The 20659-nt window shown below is 40.7% G+C and overlaps 1 protein-coding gene across 4 annotated transcripts in view; it reads right to left on the bottom strand.

Moving 5' to 3' along the window:
* The window catches only part of ATL3 (atlastin GTPase 3), a 63740-nt gene that overhangs the window by 26443 nt on the left and 16638 nt on the right, over positions 1-20659 (bottom strand). For all 4 annotated transcript variants that reach the window (XM_036100423.2, XM_036100422.2, XM_036100421.2 and 1 more), the window contains exons 2-5: positions 16648-16862; positions 16365-16508; positions 3194-3298; positions 2660-2710 (exon numbers count right to left, since the gene is read on the bottom strand). In XM_036100423.2, coding sequence (XP_035956316.1) covers positions 2660-2710; positions 3194-3298; positions 16365-16508; positions 16648-16854 — 507 coding nt within the window. In that variant the 5' untranslated portion in view covers positions 16855-16862. The remainder of the gene's footprint in view (positions 1-2659; positions 2711-3193; positions 3299-16364; positions 16509-16647; positions 16863-20659) is intronic.

Genomic DNA, 20659 nt, shown 5'->3' with positions numbered 1-20659 from the left:
TCCCATTTCATGAATCAGTCATGCCTTTACCTGCAGAAACAGTAGCATGTTTCATCAGGAGGTGTTACCTGAATGCCCATTCCTGTCCTCGACCTCATGCTTACATGCACTTTTGATATTGTCCATCTAAAATCCAAAAAATTTCAAATCCCAAAATACACATAGTCTCAAAGGGTTTGAGTAAGGCTTGTTGTCACATGTTAACTATTTCCTATAGGGATATCTATCTGTTTACAAAGAGAACAGAAAGCATATATTCAAACCCGATATGTGGTTACCTGTGGGGACCAGGAAGGGGGACTTCAGTTTTATCCAAGGCGTCCCAATTTTTTTGCAAGAACAACATCATTTCTAATTTCATAATGATTACGTTAACTTTTAAAAATACAGAAATGACTAGAGTGACAGATGTCATATTACTAACTGAGAGAGCTAAATTTAGCCTCTATGAAGAAGGCATAGAGTGAAGGAGGATCTCCCACCAGGAAACGTTATTGGAAGCAGGGTCTTCACAGAGGTAATCACGTCAAGATGAGGTCATCAGGGTGAGCCCTAAGCCAACATGACCGGTGTCCTTATAAGAAAAAGCAACACAGACACAGGGAGAAGAATGCAATGTGAAGACAAAGAGACACACAGGGAAGACAGAAGCAGAGGCTGAAGGCCTACAGCTAATGCCAAGGAACATCAAGGACGGCCAGCAAACCAGCAGGAACGAGGAAGGGGCAAGCACGGATTCTTCCCCACAGGCTCAGAGAGGGTGTGGCCCTGTGGACAGCTTGAGTTCTGACTATCGGACCCCAGAACCGTGAGACCGTAAGTTTTTGTTGTCTGAAGCCCCCTCGTTTGTGGTACTTGGTTACAGCAACCCTCACACATCACCCGGGCCTACTCATGATGACCTTTCACCGACTGATGACACGATCCATAAAGAATTAGGTCTACCTCAATGACCTGAGCCAAAATTAAGTCAGGTCCTCAAAAACCAAAACTCAAGTTTTGGTTTAAATGTTTCAGGAACAACAGCTCCCAACTCCTGAGTCATGGCACCAGAGAAGAACAACCAGTTAGAGAGTACAAGTTATTGCCAGTAGTAACATGAAGAGCCAAAGTTGAGGAATTATTTTCCTTGCTTTTTAAAGGAATAGAAATTAGAACTAACTCAAAGTAATCCCCATAATAAGTGACACCCTCATTCCCTTGCACGCTGATCTGTTTTCTTGAATGTCAACAGGACAAGTGCAATCAGAAAGGCATGTCAAGAATTGCATTCAACTCTGGAATACCCATGGAAGAGTATTTTACAGGAATAACACGTAAGAACTGCTGCACGGAGAACAGAAGACAATGACTAATAGCAGTAGTAGTAACAGTAATACTAAACAATGGCTCACAGTTATTAAACTTATATTCTTTCCTAGGCACATAATGTTATGCATTTTATAAATACTGATTTATTTACACTCACCTGGATTTTTGCAATAGCTTCACAACCAGTCTCACTGAATGCACACCTGTCCCTAAAAAATCTATTCTAAACAGCCAGAGTGATCCTCTGCTCAAATAACGTCACTCCTATGCTCAAAACATGGCTCCTATATCCATTCCTCAGAGGAAAAGCCTGAGCCCTTGTCAATGGCCAAGCATCAACAGGACCTAAATGCCTCTCTGACTTTATCACTAAGCCTCCTCCTGTCACAGGGCACCTGGGTGGCTCAGTGGTTGAGAATCTGACTCTTAATTTTGGCTCAGGTCATGATCTCAGGGTTGTGAGACTGAGGTCCATGTTGGGCTCCACACTCAGCGGGGAATCTGCTTAAGATTCTCTCTCTCTGGGGCACCTGGGTGGCTCAGTGGGTTAAGTGTCTGCCTTCGGCTTGGGTCATGATCCCAGGGTTCTGGGCTGGAGCCCTGCATAGGGCTCCTTGCTCTGCAGGGAGCCTGCTTCTCCCTCTCCTCCCTGCTTGTACTCTCTATCTCTCCTTCTCTCTCTCACAAATAAATAAATAAAATCTTTAAAAAAAAAAAAGATTCTTTCTCTCCCTCTGCCCCTCCCCATCGTGTATGCGCTCTCTTAAAAAAGAAAGGGGGGGTGCGCCTGGGTGGCTCAGTCGTTAAGCGTCTGCCTTCGGCTCAGGTCATGATCCCGGGGTCCTGGGATCGAGCCCCGCATTGGGCTCCCTGCTCCGCGGGAAGCCTGCTTCTCCCTCTCCCACTCCCCCCTGCTTGTGTTCCCTCTCTCGCTGTGTCTCTCTCTGTCAAATAAATAAATAAAATCTTAAAAAAAAAAAAAATTAAAAAAAAAAAAAGCCTCCTCCTGTCACACTTCCGAGTCCTAACCACTGGCCTCCGTGCTGTTCCTCAATCCTGCCAAGCACCCTCAAGTTCAGGTCTTTCTTCTTGCTGTCCCCTCTCCTATACTACTTCTCCCCCAGATATACCGCAGGACTTACTCATCCACCTTCTTGGGTTCTGTGCTCAACTCAGTAAGGCCTTCCCTGATTACCCCGCAGGAACAGGGTACAGAACCGCTGTGAGCCAAAACCCCTCCCCTATAGTTCAATCTATTGCTAAACCTATTCAGCTATAAAACTTCTCTTAGTTTTAAAACTTTTAAATGATACATTATGACATTAAACTTTTTATGATGAATATATACCTGTAACTGTTGAAGATCATCTTCCTGAATGTTCTGGGACAAATTATAAATCTAGAAAACAAAAGTCCAGATTGATAACCACTCTAGCTTCACTTCAAAGGAATCCCAAATAAGCCTAAAGCATTGAACAGAAGCTTTGTACAACTAAGGTTTACATATAAGAACATGAGGTCTGTTCAAACAGTAATATTATCTGTCTTTTGGAAAACTATGCATATAATGTTGAAATCACCTAATTCTTCCTTTACAGCTTAAAATCAGTTTTCCTAAGTTCTCACCAAATCTCCATTTCCTGAGTGATGTAATTAATGTAATTTCAATTTCCACTTTTCAGACTTTTCTTGAAGTATTTTATACATACTTATGACCAAAACGGAAAAAGTTAAAGCTCCTTCTTGAGCTTAACTTATATCTATAGCCTAAAAAGAACATTTACACATCACCTAGGGATTCTGATAACAGAACAATGAAAACAGCTGTACTCCCTTTATCTTATTTCCTCTGCAAACTTTTATCTTAATCAAGTGGTGATACCTGAACAGAACTAGTCATGGTGCTGAGAGCGAAGATGGTGGCACAATCTTTCACAGTGGACTGGCTGTCAAATGCCCCCTGGGTATCCATCAGAACAACTGCAACCTAAAAGAAAGGCAAATACCAACAAAATATGTTAAGAGTGAGAAGGGGAGGGCGCCTGGGTGGCTCAGATGGTTAAGCGTCTGCCTTCGGCTCAGGTCATGATCTCAGGGTCCTGGGATCGAGTCCCGCATCGGGTTCCCTGCTCAGTGCAGAGCCTGCTTCTCCCTCTCCCTCTGCCACTCCCTCTGCTTGTGCTCTTCTGTCTATCTCTCTGTCAAATAAATAAATAAAATCTTAAAAAAAAAAAAAAAAAAAAGAGTGAGAAGGGGAAAAATGTAGAAAAGAAGTCGAGAAGTACAGTACAGGTAACAATTAAATGAGGTTTTGGCACCTGTTTGTAGTTCTACAGAAAAGTAGTTATTGAAATGCCTTGTCTTGATCAGAGAAGTTTCCTGGAGGAGATTATCTGCTCTGACCTGATTAGATGTATGAAACAGAGACCCACAGAGCAATATGCATAGACGGGGAAAGTGCCTCACCAATTAAATGAGCCAAATGTTGAGACCAATTAGCTCACTTACCAAGCCAGTCATTCGGATATTTTTATTCACAGAAGTAATAATATGATTATCACTTTTATGTAACTTACATATCAAGTCCCATTAATCACATATTACATTTTTGAGTTTATTTTCATACCCCCAATCCACTACTGTTGTACAACAGATATGATATAAATCCACACAAAAGAAAGTATTATGCAGAAAAGAAAGATAAAATCAAACCAAATAAAGTTTCTTGCCAACCTCAATACACTGAAACCTAATGATAGACATGAAGGCTTTATTCTTTCCACACTTTACCCATTTTGTGAAGAGGATACAGTCAAACTAAACAAGTAATCAGCACTAATCATGGCTGAGACACAAGAGAATAGTATTGGATCTCTACCTCAGATCATATACAAAATGGATCAAATTAACTCAAAATGGATCAAAAACCTAAATGTCAGAGCTAAAACCATAAAACCCTAGAAGGAAACAGAAGTGTAAATCTTTAGGACCTTGGATGAGGTAATGGTTTCTTTTTTTTTTTCTTTTAAGATTATATTTATTTGAGAGAGAGAGAGAGCACACACGAGCGCATATGCGAAGGAGAGGAGCAGCAGAGGGAGAAGCAGACTCTCCGCTGAGGAAGGAGCCCAAAGCAGAGCTGGATCCCCAAACCCCCGGGGATCATGACCTGAGCTGAAGGCAGATGCTTAACCAACTGAGCCACCCAGGCACCCTAGACAATGGTTTCTTAAATATGACACATAAAGCACAAGCAACCAAAGAAAAAATACACAAATTGGCTTCATCAAAATTTAAAACTTTTGGACATCAAGAGACACTATCAAGAAAATAAAAAGACAACCTACAGAATGAAAGAAAATAATTGCAAATTATCTATCTGGACAACTGGTCTAGTATCCAGAATATATAAAGAACAATTCAACAACAAAAAGACAAATGATCCAACTAAAAAATGAATTTGATTTGAATAGATACTTCTCCCAAGAAAATATACAAATGGCTAATAAGTACATAAAAATATTCTCAACATCATTAGTCATTGAGGAAATGCAAATGCAAATCAAAGCCACAAAGAATCAAAATAAAAAGCTTTTGAACAAACAAAATTTAAAAATCTTAAATTAAAAAAAAACCTTTTACACAGCAAAGGAAACCATCAACACAACAAAAAGGCACTACTGAATAGGATATGTGCAAATGATATATCTGGTAAGGGGTTAATACCTAAATATAAAAAGAACTTATACAATTCAACACCAAAAAGGAAATAATCTGATTAAAAAGTGGGCAGAGGGGGCGCCTGGGTGGCTCAGTTGGTTAAGCGTCTGCCTTCGGCTCAGGTCATGATCCCAGGGTCCTGGGATCGAGCCCCACGTCGAGCTCCCTGCTCAGCGGGGAGCCTGCTTCTCCCTCTCCCTCTGCCTGCCTCTCTGCCTACTTGTGCGCTCTCTCTAATAAATAAATAAAATCTTTAAAAAAAAAAAAGTGGGCAGAGGATCTGAATAGACGTTTTTCCAAAGAAGACATACAGATGGCCAACAGACACATGAAAAGATGCTCAACCTCATTCAATAATCATCAGGGAAATACAAATCAAAACTACAATGAGGATCAGTCAGAATGGCTAGTATCAAAAAGAAATAACAAGGGGCACCTGGCTGGCTCAGTTGGTAGAGCATGTAACTCTTGATCTCGGGGTCATGAGTTCGAGCCCCATATTGGGTGTAGAGATTACTTAAAAAACAAAAAGAAAAAGAAAGAAAAAAGAAAAGAAATAACAAGTGTTGGTGACAGTGTGAAGAAAACAACCCTCATGCACTGTTGGTGGAAATGTAAATTGGTGTAACCACTGTGGAAAACAGTATGGAATTTCCTCAAAAAATTAAAAATAAGGGGTGCCTGGGTGGCTCAGTCATTAAGCATCTGCCTTCAGCTCAGGTCATGGTCCCAGGGTCCTGGGGTCAAGCCCTGCATCAGGCTCCCTGCTCAGCGGGAAGCCTGCTTCTCCCTCTCCCACTCCCCCTGCCTGTGTTCCCTCTCTTGCTGTGTCTCTGTCAAATAAATAAATAAAATCATTAAAAATAAATAAGTATTGATGAGGATGTGGAGAAAAAAGAACACTCATGCACTGTTGGCGGGAATATAAACTGGTGCAGCCACTTTGGAAAACAGTATGGAGGCCCCTCAAAAATTAAAAATAGAAATACCATATGATCCAATAATTCCACTACTGGGTATTTACCCAAAGAAAACAAAAACACTAATTTGAAAAGATACATGGACCCCTGTGTTTACTGGGACATATTTACAAGAGCCATGATGTGGAAGCAGCCCAAGTGTCCACCAATAGGTAAACTGGATAAAGATGTGGTATACATCTTTGAATATTACTCAGCCATAAAAAAAAGAGCGAGATCTTGCAATTTGCAACAACATGGATGGACCCAGTTAGTATTAAGCTAAGTGAAATAGGTCAGACTTAGAAAGACAAATATAATTTCACTTATATGTAGAATCCAAAAAACAAAACAAAAATACTCTTAAATACAGAGAACTAGTGGTTGCCAGCGGGAGGTGGATGGGAGGATGGATGAAATAAGTGAAGGGTACTAAGAGGTACAAACTCCCAGTAATAAAATAAGTAAGTCAAGAAGATGAAAAGTACAGCATAGGGAATATAATCAATGATATTGTAATAACATTATGTGGCAACAGATGGGGACTACACTTACCACAGTGAGCAATGAATAATGTATAGAACTATCAAATCAAGATGTTGAAACTAATGTAACAGTTATGTAATATCTATATCAATTATACTTCAAGAATTAAAAAATAATTTAAAAAAATTTTTTTTAAATTAGAAAAATAAAACCACAATGAGATACTACTTCACACCTAGGCTGGCTATAATCAAGAAGACAAACAAGATCGGGGTGGCAAGCATATGGCAATGGGAACCTCCTGCATTTCCAGTGAGAATGTAGGCTGCGCCAGCTGCTCTGGGAAGCATTTTTGCAGTTTTTCGAAAGGTTAGATATGGAGTTGCCATATGACCCAGAAACTCCACTCCCAGGTATATATCCAGAAGTACTGAAAACATGCTTAATCCTACAACTCAGCAAGAAGGGAGGGAGGGAGGGAGGGAGGGAATAATCTGATTAAATAAATAGGCAAAGGACTTGAATAGACATTTCTCCAAAGACAACATAAATGGCCAACAGGTATGTGAAAAGGTACTATCACTCATCAACAGGAAAATACAAATCAAAACCACAATGAGATACGACCTCACACCTATTAAAATGGGTATTATCAAAAAAAAAAAAAACAAGAGAAATAGGGGCACCTGTCTGGCTCAGCCGGTAGAGCATGTGACTCTTGATCTCAGGGTCATGAGTTCAAGCCCCATGTTGGGCGCAGAGATTATTTTGAAGAAAAGAGAGAAATAATAAGTGTTGGCGAGGATACAGAGAAATCAGAGCCCTTGTACACTGTTGGGAATACAAAATCATACAGCTGCTATGTATTTTGAAAATAGTATGGAGATTCCTCAAAAAATTAAAAATAGAACTACCTTATAATCCAGCAATTCCTCTTCTGGGTATATACCCAAAAGAATTCAGACCAGTATCTCGAGTTATCTCCATTCCCATGTTTACTGCTGCAAGATTCACAACAGCCCAGATATGGAAACAACCTAAATGCCCATCAACTGATGAATGGATCGAGAAAATGTGGTATCTACCTACAATGGAATACTACTGAGCCTTAAAAAGGAAGGAAATCCTGCCATATGTGACAATATAAATGAATCAGGAGGATATTAAGTGAGATAAGCCAGTCACAGAAGGACCAACACTGCTTGATTCCACTTATGTGAGGTATCTAAAATAGTCAAACTCAGGGAAACAGAGAGAAGAATGGTGGTTGGCAGGGGAGAAGGGGAAACGGGACTTGTTTAGTGGGTATAAAGTTTCAGTTATGCAAGATGGAGGAATTCTCGAAATCCACTACACAGCATAGTGCCTATAGCTGTCAGTACTATACTGTGCATTTGAAATTTTATTAAGAGGGTAGATCTCATGTCAAGTGCTCTTACCACAGTAAAAACAAGGAAAAAGAAAGGGTATGTTCACACAAACACTTGTATGTGAATGTTCATGGTAGCATGATTCGTAATAACCACAAAGTAAAAATAACCCAAATGTCCTTCAAATGATGAAAAGATAAAGTGTGACGCATCCACACAACACAGTATTATGCAGCCACAAAAAGAAATGAAGTGCTGATGCATTCTTCGACATGGATGGACCCTGAGGGCAATGGGCTGGGAGGGTGGGGGGGTGGGGGAGGCCAGACCCAAAGACCACAGATTATAGGACTCCATTTGTATGAAATGTCCAGAACCGGCAAATAGATGCGTGGAGAAGGAAAGTAGATCAGGGACGCCTGGGTGGCTCAGTCGATTAAGCATCTGCCTTCGGCTCAGGTCATGATCCCAGGGTCCTGGGATCGAGTTCCACATCGGGCTCCTTGGTCAGCAGGGATACTTCTCCTTCTGCCTACTTCTCCCTCTGCCTGATGCTCCCCCTGCTTGTGCTCTCTCTCTCTGACAAACAAATAAAATCGTTAAAAAAAAAAAAAAAGGAAAGTAGATCAGTAGTAGCCAGGGGCTGGGATAGGAGGGAAATGGAGAGTGACTGCTAATGAGTAGTGAGTTTCTTTCTGGGATGATGAAAATGTTCTGGAATTAGATGGTGGTGATACCTGCACAGCCTCGAACTATACTAAAACCTGCTGAATTATACACTTTTAAAGCATAAATTTTATGATATGTGAATTAGCTCTCAATGAAAAAGAGCTCATCCTAGCATATATTTACTAACTAGAAAAATGAGGCTATATCAGGGAAATAAGCTCTTGAGGAATAGGAGTCATACATACACTCAGATGAAGTGCTGGGTATTTAGGGGAAATGGTGTTCTCCTATCATGTAGTGAAACGGTAAACTGCCATCAACACCGTCAAGAACAATTGGGCAGGAGCTAGAAAAAGGGGAAATGGGCATTCTCAGACCTGGCAATTCCACTTCCAAATGGCTTTCTAATGTTTTGGACTCCAGAACGCAGAGAAAGAAATATACTTAACAACCTGACTAAATACACACATACATAAAGCTGAAACTAAATTTGCGTACTGCACTCTGACACTTTCTACAATGTTCTAGTTCGTTCTTTTTAAATATTGGTCATGAGCCAATAAGTTGATTTCTCTACCTTTAATAGGTCATGGACAGAGTTCAAAAAACTGTGGCCTGGAGTCATGCTTGCATAATTCCCCAAGGAGACATTTACCAGATTGTTCACTGTAGGAAGGATTATAAAAATTAAAAAAAATAATAATAAAAAAGGAAACAATCCATATGCCCACCAGTGGGTAAATGGGCAAAATAAAATAAGATATATTCATATGATGATTACCACGTAACAGTTAAAAAGAATAAACTGGAGGGCGCCTGGGTGGCTCAGTTGGTTGAGCGACTGCCTTCAGCTCAGGTCATGATCCTGGAGTCCCGGGATCGAGTCCCCATCGGGCTCCCTGCTCAGCAGGGAGTCTGCTTCTCCCTCTGACCCTCCCCCCTCTCATGCTCTCTCGATCTCATTGTCTCTCTCAAATAAATAAATAAAATCTTAAAAAAAAAAAAAAAAAGAATAAACTGGAGCCACATACTTAAGACTGTAGTTTTTCAATTAAAAAGTAAAAACAAATAAATTATCTACTTTTTTAAAAAGATGTTATTTATTTATTTATTTATTTGAGAGAGAGAGAATGCAAGAGCGGGGGAGAGAGAGGGACAAGCAGAGGCTTGACTTCATGATCCTGAGATCATGACCCGAGCCAAAATCAAGAGTCAGACGCTTAACCAACTAAGCCACCCAGGTGCCCCCCCCCCCAAATTATCTACTTCTTTAGCCAGATACATTCTAAGCTAAAATCTCACCAGGTATATTAAAAAACAAGACAATCGGGGCGCCTGGGTGGCTCAGTCGTTAAGCATCTGCCTTCGGCTCAGGTCATGATCCCAGGGTCCTGGGATCGAGCCCCGCATCGGGCTCCCTGCTCAGGCAGGAAGTCTGCTTCTCCCTCTCCAACTCCCCCTGCTTGTGTTCCCGCTCTCACTACCTCTCTCTCTCTCTCAAATAAATAAATAAAATCTTTAAAAAAAATTAAAAATAGGGGCGCCTGGGTGGCTCAGTCGTTAAGCGTCTGCCTTCGGCTCAGGTCATGATCCCAGGGTCCTGGGATCGAGCCCCGCATCGGGCTCCCTGCTCTGCGGGAAGCCTGCTTCTCCCTCCCCCACTCCCCCTGCTGTGTTCCCTCTCTCGCCATGTCTCTCTCTGTCAAATAAATAAATAAAATCTTTAAAAAAAAATAAAAAAATAAAAAAAATTAAAAATTAAAATAAAAAACAAGACAATCATGTGAAACTTTCATTTGGGTAACTTCTAAAGAACTGCTTATTAGTATGGCATTTATCCAATATTATATTGATTTTTTAAAGCACCCCTGATCCTGCTGAATGCCTGAACATAATATTTCTTAAAAGGGTAGGAAACAGGGGCGCCTGGGTGGCTCAGTCGGTTAAGCGTCTGCCTTCGGCTTGGGTCATGGTCCCAGGGTCCTGGGATCAAGCCCCGCGTCAGGCTCCCTGCTCAGCGGGAAGCCTGCTTCTCCCTCTCCCACTCCCCCTGCTTGTGTTCCCTCTCTCTCTGTCTCTCTCTCTGCCAAATAAATAAATAAAATCTTTAAAAAAAAAAAAAGGGTAGGAAACACAACAATGAGATATCCCTACACGTCTACCGAAATGACCAAATGCTGACAAAGATGTGGAACTACAGGAACTTTCACATTCATTACTGGAAAAAAGGCAAAATTATACAGGTACTTTGGAAGACAGTTTGGCAGTTTCTTACAAAACTAAACATCACCTTGCCATACAATCCAACAATCGTGCTCCTTGGTATTTACCCAAATGAGTTGAAACTTATGTCCACACAAAAACCTGCCCACAAATGCTTACACAGCAGCTTTATTCATAATCGTCAAAATTGGAAGCAAACAAGATGTCTTTCAGTAGGTGAACAGATACACTGTGGTACATACAGACAATGGAATATTATTCAGCAATAAAAAGAAATAAGCTATCAAGTCAAAAAAATGTGAGGATCCACAAAAGTACACTGCTAAGTGAAAGAAGCCAATAGAAAAGGCTACATACTGTATGATTCCAACTACATGACGTTCTAGAAAAGGCAGGTCTATGGAGACAGTATGAAGATCAGTGGTTGCCAGTTCATAGAGGAGGTGGGAGAAAGAGGCAGGAACAAATAAGTGGAGCACAGAGGGTTTTTAGGGCAGTGTACCTATTCTGTCTGAGACAGCAATGGCAGCTACATATGACACACTTATCAAAACCCATAGAATATATAACACAAAGAGGGAACCCTAATGTAAACCATGGGCTTTAGCTAATAACAATATATCAGTACTGGTTCATTAATTATAACAAATGCATCACACTAATACAAGATATAAATAGTAGGGAGAAACTGGCAGGGGGAGGGGCATGTGAGAACTCTGCGCTTCCCGATCAATTTTCCTATAAACCTAACATTGTCCTAAAAAATAAAGTCTATCAATTTTTTTAAAGGTCAGGAAACCAAAATGTCAAAAAACATTGAGCTTATCCCAGGGTTCTGGGATCAAGCCCCACATTGGGCTCCCTGCTCGGCGGGAAGCCTGCTTCTCCCTCTCCCACTCCCCCTGCTTGTGTTCCCTCTCTTGCTATGTCTCTCTCTGTCAAATAAATAAATAAAATCTTAAAAAAAAAAAAATTGAGCTTTATAGAGGAGTCAATTCAACAAGATAAAAAAAATGAGGGCACTACAAATGTTAGATAACTAAAAGCAAAGCTTGCTTACTAAAATTGTAGAGATTTCCTAAACTATTATGAAAATATACCAGTTGCCCCAAAAAATAAAAATCAGGTCCACCAGTTCTATACAAAGGGGTCATATAGTCAAAAATAACTATTTATTCCTAAAAAGAAAATTATAAAAGCATCTACCACACACTACCAGAGAAACAGAAGAGAGCAATGATACAAAACAGGACTGAAATGAAAATTGTAGGGCCTGTTGTAATGCCAGATCTAAGAGCAGCTGTATTACCCACAGCAGGCCTTAACTGCTGTGGGTAATAACAGCAGTTTAGAGATGCCAAACATCTCTAAAATGAAAAGACTGGACTTCCACTTCCAGTCACAGTCAAAATGGTGTAACAGAGACTGAACTTACCCTCCCACCTAAAACCAAAAAATAACAGACAGAACACATGAAACAACAGTTCACAACACTGGACATCAGGTAACAAAGGATAATGATCCTTGAGGGAAAGGAACAGATGAGGTGAGCCCTTCTGTTGTCCCAGCTTACTGACTAAAGTGCGGGGAGGGGAAGCCAGGCAGAACTCAACGGATTCCCTGAGTTGAGGAGACACAGCTGAGAGTCAAGGAGACCAAGGACACTGGAATTCTCAGGCAGAGTGTCTGAGAGGAGAGAGATACGAAGACAAAGAACCCCAGGGATCTGCAGAGGGTCCCCATCAAGAGTTCAGCTGAATACTGACAAGCGCGTGCGCATGAGGACACTACCTGAGGCTAGAGACAACCAATCAAAAGGTTTAGAGGGAGCAGTACCCAGTGCTCACAGAGGGCCAAGAACAGGCCTGTTCCCTCCAACCAGACTGAAAAAAATCCCATAATTCTAGAGTACTCAGAAGAGTACTTGCCTCAGTAGTGAGGAATAAATAGCTCTATATTAAATACTGCTCTGGTGCCATTTAAGAAACCTTAAAAGCCAGAAAAGAAAGGATCCAACTGTTTCCAAATTTCTTAACTGCATCCTAGAATAAGGTCAGGGAGGGGCACCTGGGTGGCTCAGTCGTTAGCGTCTGCCCTCGGCTCAGGTCATGGTCCCAGGGCCCTGGGATTGAGTCCCACATCAGGCTCCCTGCTCGGCGGGAAGCCTGCTTCTCCCTCCCCCACTCTTCCCCACCCTGCTTGTGTTCCCTCTCTCACTGTGTCTCTGTAAAATAAATAAATAAAAATATTTTTTAAAAAAATAGAATAAGTTCAGGGAAAATATGGGAAATGGGGGAAATCAAGGAACACAAGAAAGTATGACCCAATGAGGAGAAAAATCAATCAAAAGTCAATTAAAATTAACCCAGAACAGGGGCACCTGGGTGGCTCAGTTGGACTTAAGTGTTGGACTCTTAATCTCGGCTCAGGGCTTGATCTCAGGGTCGTGAGTTCAAGCCCTGCTTTGGGCTCCACACTGGTCGTGAAGCCTACTTAAGGAAAAAAAAAAAAAAAACCCCAGAATAGATACAGATGTTAAAATTAACAGAAAATGACTCTAAAACAGCATTCTGTATAACTGTATTCCATATATTCAAAAAGTGACGTAGTGACATGAAAGACATAAAAAAGACCTAACCTGAACTTCCAGGGACGAAAATCACACTTCTGCAATGAAAAGTAGACTGGATTATAAAGACTGGGGAACTTGAAGGCCTAGCAATAGATACTGCCCAAAAGGAAAGAGAGAGAAAAGTAAGAAAAAAATGAACAGTGCATCGATGAGCTATGGGACAGCCTGACGTATGCATAATAGGAGGCCCCAAAGGGAATAAGGGAAAAAAAATTTGAAGAAATAATGGCTAAAAAATGTACAAATCTGATAAAAATTATAAACTTGCAAATTCAAGAGGCTCAACAAAATCCAAACACAAGAAACATGAAGAGAACTACACTGAGGTACATCATAATCAAACTGCTCAAAAAACAAAAAAATGCTAAACTGTTAAAAGCAACCAGAAAAAAAAAAAAACCACATGTGAAACACACCACAAGAACAAAGATAAGGATAAAAGATTTGTCATCAGAAACAACCAGGAAGGGGCGCCTGGGTGGCTCAGTTGGTTAAGCGACTGCCTTCGGCTCAGGTCATGATCCTGGAGTCCCTGGATCGAGTCCCACATCGGGCTCCCTGCTCAGCAGGGAGTCTGCTTCTCCCTCTGACCCTCCCCCTCTCATGCTCTCTCTCATTCTCTCTCTCAAATAAATAAATAAAATCTTTAAAAAAAAAAAAAAGAAAGAAACAACCAGGAAAAAGGCAAAGAACTGACATCTTAAAGCACAGAAAGAAAAAACTGCCAGCCTAGAATTCTATATCCAGCATAAATATTTTCCCAAAAAAGGCAAAATGAACACTTTGCAGATATATGAAAACTAAAAGAAGTCAGCACCAGCAGAACAGCACTATAAGAAATATTAAAGGAAGTCCTTTAGGCAGAAGGAAAAATGGACACAAAAATAGAAATATGGACACCCAAAAATGAAGAGCACAGTTAATGATAACTAAATGGGTAAATATATGGCTTCTTTCCTTTTTTTCAAAGATTTTATTCATTTATTTGAGAGAGAGAGAGAGACAGAGAGAGAATGTGTGAGCATGATGGGGCGGGGGGCAGAGGGAGAAGCAGACTCTGCTGAGCAGGGGCCCAACATGGGCCTCAATCCCAGGACTCTGGGATCATGACTAGAGCTGAAGGCAGATGTTTAACTGACTGAGCCACCCAGGCATCCCTGGCTTCTTTCTTATTATTTAAATATCTTTAAAAGATAATTTAATGTTTTAACAGATTGTTTAAACAAAAAAATAAATACAGGGGCGCCTGGGTGGCTCAGATGGTTAAGCGTCTGCCTTCGGCTCAGTTCATGATCCCAGGGTCCTGGGATCGAGCCCCGCATCAGGTTCCCTGCTCAGCGGGAAGCCTGCTTCTCCCTCTCCCACTCTCCCTGCTTGCGTTCCCTCTCTTGCTGTGTCTCTCTGTCAAATAAATAAAATCTTTAAAAATAAATAAATAAATACAATGTTATTAAAGTAAAATATGTGACAATAGCCCAAAAGTTAGGAGGGGAGAAATGGAATGTCAATTATATCTCAATAAAGCTGTTAAAAAATTAAAAGGCAGACCCTCCAAAGAAAAAGTTTATAACGTAGTATTTCAATGTTACAACTTCTTATTCTCCTAGATTCTCTTTCTTTGAAAAATATGTGATAATCTCTTCATTTTGCTACATATTTTTTATATGTGCATCTATGCATTAAAAAAAAATTAGAGGGGCACCTGAGCGGCTCAGTCAGTTAAGCGTCTGCCTTCAGCTCAGGTCATGATCCCAAGGTCCTGGGATCAAGCCCCACATTGGGCTCCCTGTTCAGTGGGGAACCTGCTTCTGCCTCTCCCTCTGCTGCTCTCCCTGCTTGTGCTTTCTCTCATTCTCTCTCCTGCTCTCTATCAAATAAATAAATAAAATCCCTCCCAAAAAATTATAGAGGGTTTTCCAATATACCTTTCTCCTGGAATCTCACTAAAAGAGAAAAAGAAATAAAATTGTAAAAGAATTAATGAGGAAATTTATAAGGAAAAAGAATAAAAGATGTGGAAAGGCAATCAAGACTTGTGCATCAACTCTCCAGCTCCCAAAAATATCGAATGGCATAGCATTTAGGAAAGGCTGAAACCGAACAATCTGAAGGGGGGATTTGAAACCTTAAGCCCTAGAAAGACTCAAGAATGAGAGGCACCAACAGCTGTGAAAGCATGCTTTAGGATGGAACTAAAAACAGAAGGAATGGATTAAAATCTGTTTAAGAAACAGTGATACCCCCAAATCCTCTCTACCACTTTGAGAAGACACATGACTCACCTTTGACAAAAAAATGTAGGGGAGGCTGTAGGACTGTAGCTTACTAGGCACGGAAGAGATGGGGTAAGAGGTCTACTGATGGCTGCCCCAGGGGCCGGCGGAGGACGCTCACCTTCTGCATGTGAGACGCCCTAGTATCCTGTATCTGCTCAGCTCCCAGAAGAGTGGCAGCCAGGTCTATGTCACCCTCACAGGAGTAAGAAAGTGAAGAACAGAAGTAACGTCTGAAACAGTTGAGATCATTAACCCCCGGGGAAGTGAAAACAAGCAGAGGGAAGAACAGGGCACTTGATAGCTACTTTTTGGTTTTGATAGCTATTTTTTGTTAGAAACCTTGTATTACTGGGGTGCCTGGGTGGCTCAGTCGGTTAAGCATCTGCCTTCGCTCAGGTCAAGATCCCAGGGCCCTGGGATGGAGCTCCACGTGGGGCTCCCTGCTCAGCGGGAAGCCTGCTTCTCCCTCTGCTCCTCCCCCTGCTCATGCGTTCTTTTTCTCTCTCAAATAAATAAAATCTTTTTAAAAATTTTTTTAAAAATTAAATTAAAAAAAGAAATCTTATTATTTGACCATTTAAATTATACTCGTGTTATTTTTAAACCATGCACTTACATCATTTTGATAAAAATTATTTTTAATTGAATTATCAGAATACACATTAAAGTTCTCGTTCTGTTGTTGTTTTTGTTAATTTACAAGTCTTTTCTTCCTTACCTTCTTCCCACCCGGCTTCTCCACAGTGAAAACTTCACTCCAGATCTGAATCCCCGTTGTTTCTGGGTCAGAGCCCCCTCTCCATGAAAACCCTGTTAACGGTTCTTCTGAGTCACCCAACCAATTTGAATGGCCACCTTCCTTCTATAGGAAAAATAAGAAATTTCCATTAAATCCTAAATTTTGAGTAATTTTACCTATCAAGGATAATCCACAAGCTTATTTTGCTCTTTTGGACACACAAGTCTCATTTCCAATCTGAAATGAAATAATTCGAGCTTACCTGGAAATACAAGTATCGTAGCATGAAGTCCAGGAAGAAGGACTTGCCCTTCCGGAAAGCACCAGCCACGGACACCACCACCACGTCAAGGTCTCGGATGTGGTCCTGCAAGAGAATGCTGGCCAAGGCTTTCTCTTCTAACTCAAAGGAATGCTGGTCTTTCTGAACCAAAACAACCTGCACTGGGCCAGGCTTTCCACTCTCCATGGCATCACCTAGGTTGTTGCAGAGAAAAAAAAATTTGATTCAAATCTTTTTTAAATTTGTATTTTTGAACATGGGAAAAGCAAAAACTTCTTATATGGTACAAAAACACTAACCATAAAAGAAAAAATGACAAATTAGAATCCGTTAAAATTAAGAGTTTTTGTTTATTAAAAGACATTATTAATGGAGGGATGGGGTAACTGGGTGATAGACATTAAGGAGGGCATGTGATGTAATGAGCACTGGGTGTTATGTAAGACTGATGAATCACTGACCTCTACCTCTGAAACCAATAATACATTTTATGTTAATTAATTGAATTTAAATTTTAAAAGACACCATCAAAAGAAAGTAAAATGAAAGCCACAGACCAGGAAAAAATATTCACAATACCTATATCCAAAAGACTCACACCCAGAATCAATATGGAAATCCATACGGAAAGGACAAATATTCAAATTTTTAAAATAGTAATAAGTAAAAGGCACTTCATTAAAAAAAGGATACCCAAATAGTCAATAATCCTATGAAGAGGTGCTTCCATACCATTACTTACCAAAGAAATAGAAATAAAACCATATTGAGATGCCACTACCTGTCCCATGAGAATGGGGCGAAAATTGAAATGACTGACAATATCAACTGTGAGAGAAGTTGTGGTACAGCTGGAATTGTCACACATTCTAATGGGAATATAACCACTTTGGAAAACTGCTTGGCAGTAGCTACTAAAACTAAACATACCTATAACCTAGCAATTCTACTCTTAGGTATATAACTTAGAGAAATAAGTGCTTATGCCCACCGAAAGACATAAATACAAGAATGTTCACATCAGGGACGCCTGGGTGGCTCAGTCGGTTAAGCAGCTATCTTCAGCTCAGGTCATGATGATCTCAGGGTCCTGGGATGGAGTCCCACATGGGGCTTCCCTGCTCAGCGGGGAGTCTGCCTCTCCCTCTGCCCCTCCTCCCTGCTCATGCTCTCTCTCTCAAATAAATAAAGATGAGCAGAGAGCCCGAGGCTGGGCTCCATCCCAGGACCCTGAGATCATGACCTGAACCAAAGGGAGACACTTAACCAACTGAGCCACTCAGACGCCCCAATAAATAAAATCTTAAAAAAAAAAAGGTTCACATCAACTTTATTCAAAATAGTCCAAACTAGAAACAATCCAAATGTCTATCAGCAGTAGAAAGGGTGCCTGCCACTGCTAAGCCTTTTACATACATTTTGTTTAATCCTCAGAACAACCCCATGTGGTAAATAATACTGCCTCATTTTTAAAAATAAGGAAACTAGGGCTTACAAAAGTTAAACATCTTGTCCAACTGGTTCTGGACAAAGCTTGAAAGGATCTTTAGGTGGCTAGGACTTGCAGATCATTCTTAATAACCTAGTCAACACATTAGGGGCAATTAATTCTTTAGCTCAAAATTAAGCACTAACTAGTAGTTTCCCTACCAGAGTTGAAAGCAGAAAGATATCAATTCTTTGAAATTCACAGAACCACTCAGTAGCTATGGATTTATGGAAAGTTTATGAAAAACTACCAGTGTAGCCTAGTAAAGCCTAGAAGCAAAGCACTATTTCCCTAAGTGTATGCACCACTGGTATTAAAGATGTTTTCATGTATTAAAAGGACATTTATTTGAGTAATTATGTATTTTAATGTATACAAGGAAACAAAACCATGTTTTAATAGATTATTACTTGGAAGGATGCTAAATTTAAAAGGTGAATCAATTCAAAGTAAATTGAAAAACAAATCCTAAGCAAAGCACAGTAAGGTAAGCACATATGGCAAAAATCACAAATACGGTCCCCAAATTACTTTTGTGGAAACACTTGAAGGCTGCATGATCACAGTAGACAAAAGTCAACAAAACAGCTTGACTGCCAGACTCTACCCATTAAGCTATGGGAACTGCTGCTCACTTTTTATACCAGAAAGCAACAAAGGGTTCTTGCCACTTTTATATTTTTATCAAACTAGTGGAAAACAAGTTATAAATATACATTAACTGTCATGGTATTATTGTAATAAATGTATATTATTATTTTTCTTTCCCATTACTGCCCGGATAAAAAGGAAATATTTCTGTGAATAATCTCTTACAGTTCTTTATTGCCACAAAAGCAGGTGAATCCAGGACCTAAAGACCTTCAATCTTTCATATAAAAGAACAAACGATCTTATGGATAAGCCACAGGGTCAACTACTGTGCAAGACTCGGAGCAATTCCAAAGTCCCTGAAATGGCTGGTTGCTCCCCCAATATTCATTTTCCCCTCCTGCTATGGCAACTGATTTTTAGCTGGGCATAAAAACTGCCCCAAAGAAACCCAATTTCAACCCAACCTTGTAGCAGGGGTATCACTGTGTGACTAAGTTCTGACTCTGGAAATGATATAGCAACTTCTGGGGCATGCATTTTTCCCTTTCCTGCTAGCGGGATGTATTCACAGGAGGGAGTCATCCTGTACCAGGCACATGAGGGCAACACCCCAGAAATAGTGGAGCAACAAGAGGTAGGGCCTAGGACTTCATGTAGCAGAATTGCCCTGCTGGCTCACTTTTATGTGAAATAAATAAATAAATAAATGTCTACCTTGTTTAGGTAACTAATTTGAAGGCTCTATCGGGTACGGCCAAACCCAGTAAGCAGTACAACAGTCCCCTAGGACTTCACAATTAAGTTCATGATACTGGCTCTTTCCATTTCATCTATTAAACCATTAAAGGTTACTGAGCAAGTGAATGTACTGACACCCAGCAGGCACACAATAAACAATCGTAAAAAGAATGAACCATATGTACTGTAACATAGTTGAAGGCCACAACCTTGAGGATGCAGGTGGTTTTGCCAGAGCAACAGGCACAGAAGATAAGGTTACCTGGGCTACTGACAAGGTGGAATAATCCAATGACAAGAATGTATGCAGTTGTGCACAATGAACTGTACTTCAAGAGAAGATGAAGACCAGTGAGGGCAGTTGGGGGGAAAAAGGTGCTAAGGCCCTTCACTCACCTCTTCCTCTCTTTCTGCCTACAGCACAGTGAAAAGGAAGAGAGAACCAGGCTATGTTTAGTTGGAGGAGCTGGGGTGATCTTGCATTTCTTTTCAAACAGTTTATTGGGCACACTGGCTTTAAAAAGATCTTGTTCCTTTGGTTTCCGTCCACTTAAGGGAAAAATCATTGTGAACTGCACACATCACCAGTAATTCAATTTAAACAAATAGAGTTGCTCACTTTTCACCATATCATCTTTCTCTCTCATTTCCTAAGACAAGACAGTATCTTTTTTTCCTAAAAGATATATTATTTTGAGAGAGCGAGCGAGCAGGGGGAGGGGCAGAAGGAGAGGGAGAGAATCTCCAGCAGACACCGCACTGAGCATGGAGCCTGATGCAAGGCTCAATCTCACGACCCTGAGATCCTGACAGGAGCCAAATCCAAGAGTCGGACACTCAACTGACTGAGCCAGCCAGCTGCCCCCAGACGGTATCACTGATCTTCCAAGTAAAAACTTTATTTCTACTCACCCCTTTCCAGATGTCATACAATTGCGCTTTGCTCTTTAAAAAAATTGCTAAAAGGGGCGCCTGGCTGGCACAGTTGGAAGAGTATGCAACTCCTGACCTTGAGGTCATGAGTTCGAGCTCCACATGGGGTATAGAAATTACTTAAATAAATAAAACAAAAAATATTTAATAAAAAATAAATGTCCTTTGCTGATTTATCCCCATATCTCAGGCTCCCCAATCCCTTAATCAAAACCTCAGGACCTTCTCCCTTAGGCC

Source organism: Halichoerus grypus, chromosome 11 (genome assembly GCF_964656455.1).
Source record: "Halichoerus grypus chromosome 11, mHalGry1.hap1.1, whole genome shotgun sequence".
NCBI lineage: Eukaryota > Metazoa > Chordata > Mammalia > Carnivora > Phocidae > Halichoerus > Halichoerus grypus.
Note: the sequence above shows the minus strand (reverse complement) of the source record. Positions and strands in the feature narration are given on the sequence as shown.